Genomic DNA, 2,886 nt, shown 5'->3' on the forward strand with positions numbered 1-2,886 from the left:
CAGACGTTGCTGCCTCCAAGCTGTAGAACAAAGACGCAACACAAACTCAAGTCGAATGAACGAATGGTGCATTTTGAGGCATGTAATTTCTTCCACGAACAACATGATTGTAACAGGCAGGCACACGTGATTGCTAGGATGTCTACGTCGCTAGGTAATCCTTAAGACATGAAATAAAGTTGCGCCGTTCGACTAAAGAAAACACAAGACGAAGTACGTAAAGGCTTTCGCAAACAGCAGCTGTTGTTCCGTGGGCACAACCGGAAAATGCATAGATAAATTCGGGTACATATAAATTTATTTTGAAAAACACATTTTGAAATGTCAAAAAATTCTGAAAAAATATGTGCACGGACATCTCTATATTCTACGTGTGTGCAGAAATTTTCAGAAAAAATAACTTCTTTTGTAGCCCGTGCAAAAAAGAAAAAAATATTATGCCGTGAAACGCTATTTAGAAGCACTAAACTTTGTCTTTTTTACAAAGACAAAATAAAAATACCTATTTTCATAAAACTTTGTTCCGCGCACATACTTGTGCAAACATGCATGCATAAAATTTTGTATATAATTTTTGGACATTACAAAACGCGTTAAAAGTATATTTTTGAAAAGCGGGTTCATATGTACCCGTGGGCAGAGCGTGCTGCACAACCATCCCTACGTCTATTAAAACTTGGGGGAGCAGATTGCGCAGCTCTCGCGGGCATCCTTTGCTGTTCTGCACTGGGATATTTACGGCGAACAGCCAGCGGCAAGCTTTTCCTACCCGGCTGGCTACCCCTCCCCCCTCTATCAATACCGCCAACCGTGAAATGTCGCTACGCGTTTTTTCTTGGCGAAACAACGACCGTCGCCGGTCACCACCACGCCACACACTAGTCCTGCTGTCCTGCAGTCGCGTAACTGCGAGCCAGTCCATAACTGTTGCTGCCGCTACGACTTTTGTGGTACTGTCCCCAGCAATGCTCGATTCGAATGGTTCGTGCGGACGGTACACAACCGCTCGGGCTTGTCGTTTCCGCTCCAGCCTTCGTCATGGCTAGATTGTGCGTTCCAGTAGTACATGCATTCTCATTGGACGCCATGTTTGGTTTGATCACAGAGGTAGCAGCAGTACACACGGAAGGGCTTACCAGATTTGATTATAGCAAGGATTCAGAGAGAACCACGGTTGGCGATGGCTGAGCATGCCGGTGCTACATCTACATGCTAGTCTCAAGCCATCAACGGAACCTGCTATATTTCGGCGCGTAGATCGACCGCGGAGAGGCGGACATGATTTGCCAAATTTCCCCGTCGCCGGTCTCAATCATCTCATTCCTGTACCGAAATGACAGCCTCGGGCGGAGCAATGATATAATTAACACATTTTTTCGTTCTCTTTCTTTCCATTTCCCCCTTGCCGACTTCGCAGCCGCTCTGTTTCAGAGCAGGCCGAAGAATAAACAGACTCCAAAGCAGGAACGCAAACAGAACGAAGCAGAAAAGAAAGCGACTACAGCTCAGCGCTACACTTCACAAGATCTAGCGGCGTGGGAGGAGGCGGACGGCCGATGGTTTTACTACTGGCGTTTTTATTTTTATTACTGGCGGGTCATGACGCCGACCCGCTCCGCGGCGGCGCGCATCACGCCCTCGACGAGCTGCGGGATGCACGCCTCGCCCACGGCGCCGGCGCCGCACCCGGCGGGGAGCCCCACGCCGGACATGTACTTGCACACCTCCGCGCGGATCATCTCCTGCATGGCCGCCACCAGATCGCCGCTGAACGGGTACGAGGACGACGGCTGGGGCGCCGGCGCCGGTGGAGGAGAAGGCGAGCGTGGCGATGGCGAGAGCTCCTGGAAGTGGCTCCGGGCGCTGTCGTGGTGGAACCCGTGCTCTAGTCCGGGGAGCGAGAGCGAGAGAGAGGTGATCGGATCCTCGTCCTGGCGCGGTGGAGGCGGCCTCACGTCCGCGCTGATGGCGTCGAACCCGCCGGGGCGCGGGACGGGCCGGAACACCTGCCCGCTCCCGTGGCTGAGCTCGCTGCGGTCCGATCCGGTGGGGCTCTCCGGCCCCGGGCTCGCGCGCTTGCACGGCCGCGGGGAGTCGCCGGAGTCGCTGGCCTCCTCCCACGCCGCGCCGCCGCCGGTGGCGGTGGCGAGCTTGCGCTTGAGCGAGGAGTTCCAGTGGTTCTTCACAGCGTTGTCGGTGCGGCCGGGCAGGAGCCGCGCGATGGCAGCCCAGCGGTTGCCGAGCCGCGCGTGCGCACGCAGGATGGCGGCGTCCTCCTCCGCCGTGAAGGGGCGGCGCTCCACCTGCGGCGAGAGCTGGTTGCACCACCGCAGGCGGCACGACTTGCCCGACCGCCCGGGGATCCCCCTCCCGATCGCGGTCCAGTTCCGCGCCCCGTGCCGCTCCACCAGCCGCCGCAGCGCCTCGTCCTCCTCGGGGCTCCACGGACCCTTTATCCTGTCGCACTTCGCCTCCGCCCCCATCGCCGGCGAAACACACACACTACAACCAAAAACCTTCTCCTCTCCTCCCCTCCCCTTGGCCTCACGAGCAGACACTCCGGTGGTAGTGGCGGTGCGCGTGCTTCCCCGATTGATTAGTGATTAGGACGTCTGGACTCCGATGGTGATTGGAAGGGGAAGAGGAGGCGGGGGCTTATATAGGCCGGGGCAGGAGCGGCCGGTAGCTGGTCGCCGGGGTACAGCTAGCGAGGGGCCACCTCACGCTCGGAGGCGGTGTCGTTTGCGATAACAGAATGGCAGGTGGGGCCGCGGTTGCACGGCCCCACCTGGCGGGGAGAGCGGGCGGGTGGACGGGCGCGTGATGGAGGCCGTTGTTTGGTTGTTAATCCGCTCGCGGTCCCCCGGAGCCGCATGGTTTGAATTT

At 57.2% G+C, this 2,886-nt stretch overlaps 1 protein-coding gene across 1 annotated transcript; it reads right to left on the reverse strand.

Annotated features, from left to right (window-relative positions):
* Positions 1–1,326: 1,326 nt before the first annotated feature.
* Positions 1,327–2,639, reverse strand: LOC119316553 (transcription factor MYB44-like). The gene has a single exon (XM_037590877.1). It carries the CDS (start codon positions 2,481–2,483, stop codon positions 1,587–1,589), a length of 897 nt encoding a protein of 298 aa, XP_037446774.1. The 5' UTR covers positions 2,484–2,639; the 3' UTR covers positions 1,327–1,586.
* Between the last annotated feature and the right edge of the window lie 247 nt (positions 2,640–2,886).

This window comes from Triticum dicoccoides, chromosome 6A (assembly GCF_002162155.2).
Source record: "Triticum dicoccoides isolate Atlit2015 ecotype Zavitan chromosome 6A, WEW_v2.0, whole genome shotgun sequence".
Taxonomy (NCBI): domain Eukaryota; kingdom Viridiplantae; phylum Streptophyta; class Magnoliopsida; order Poales; family Poaceae; genus Triticum; species Triticum dicoccoides.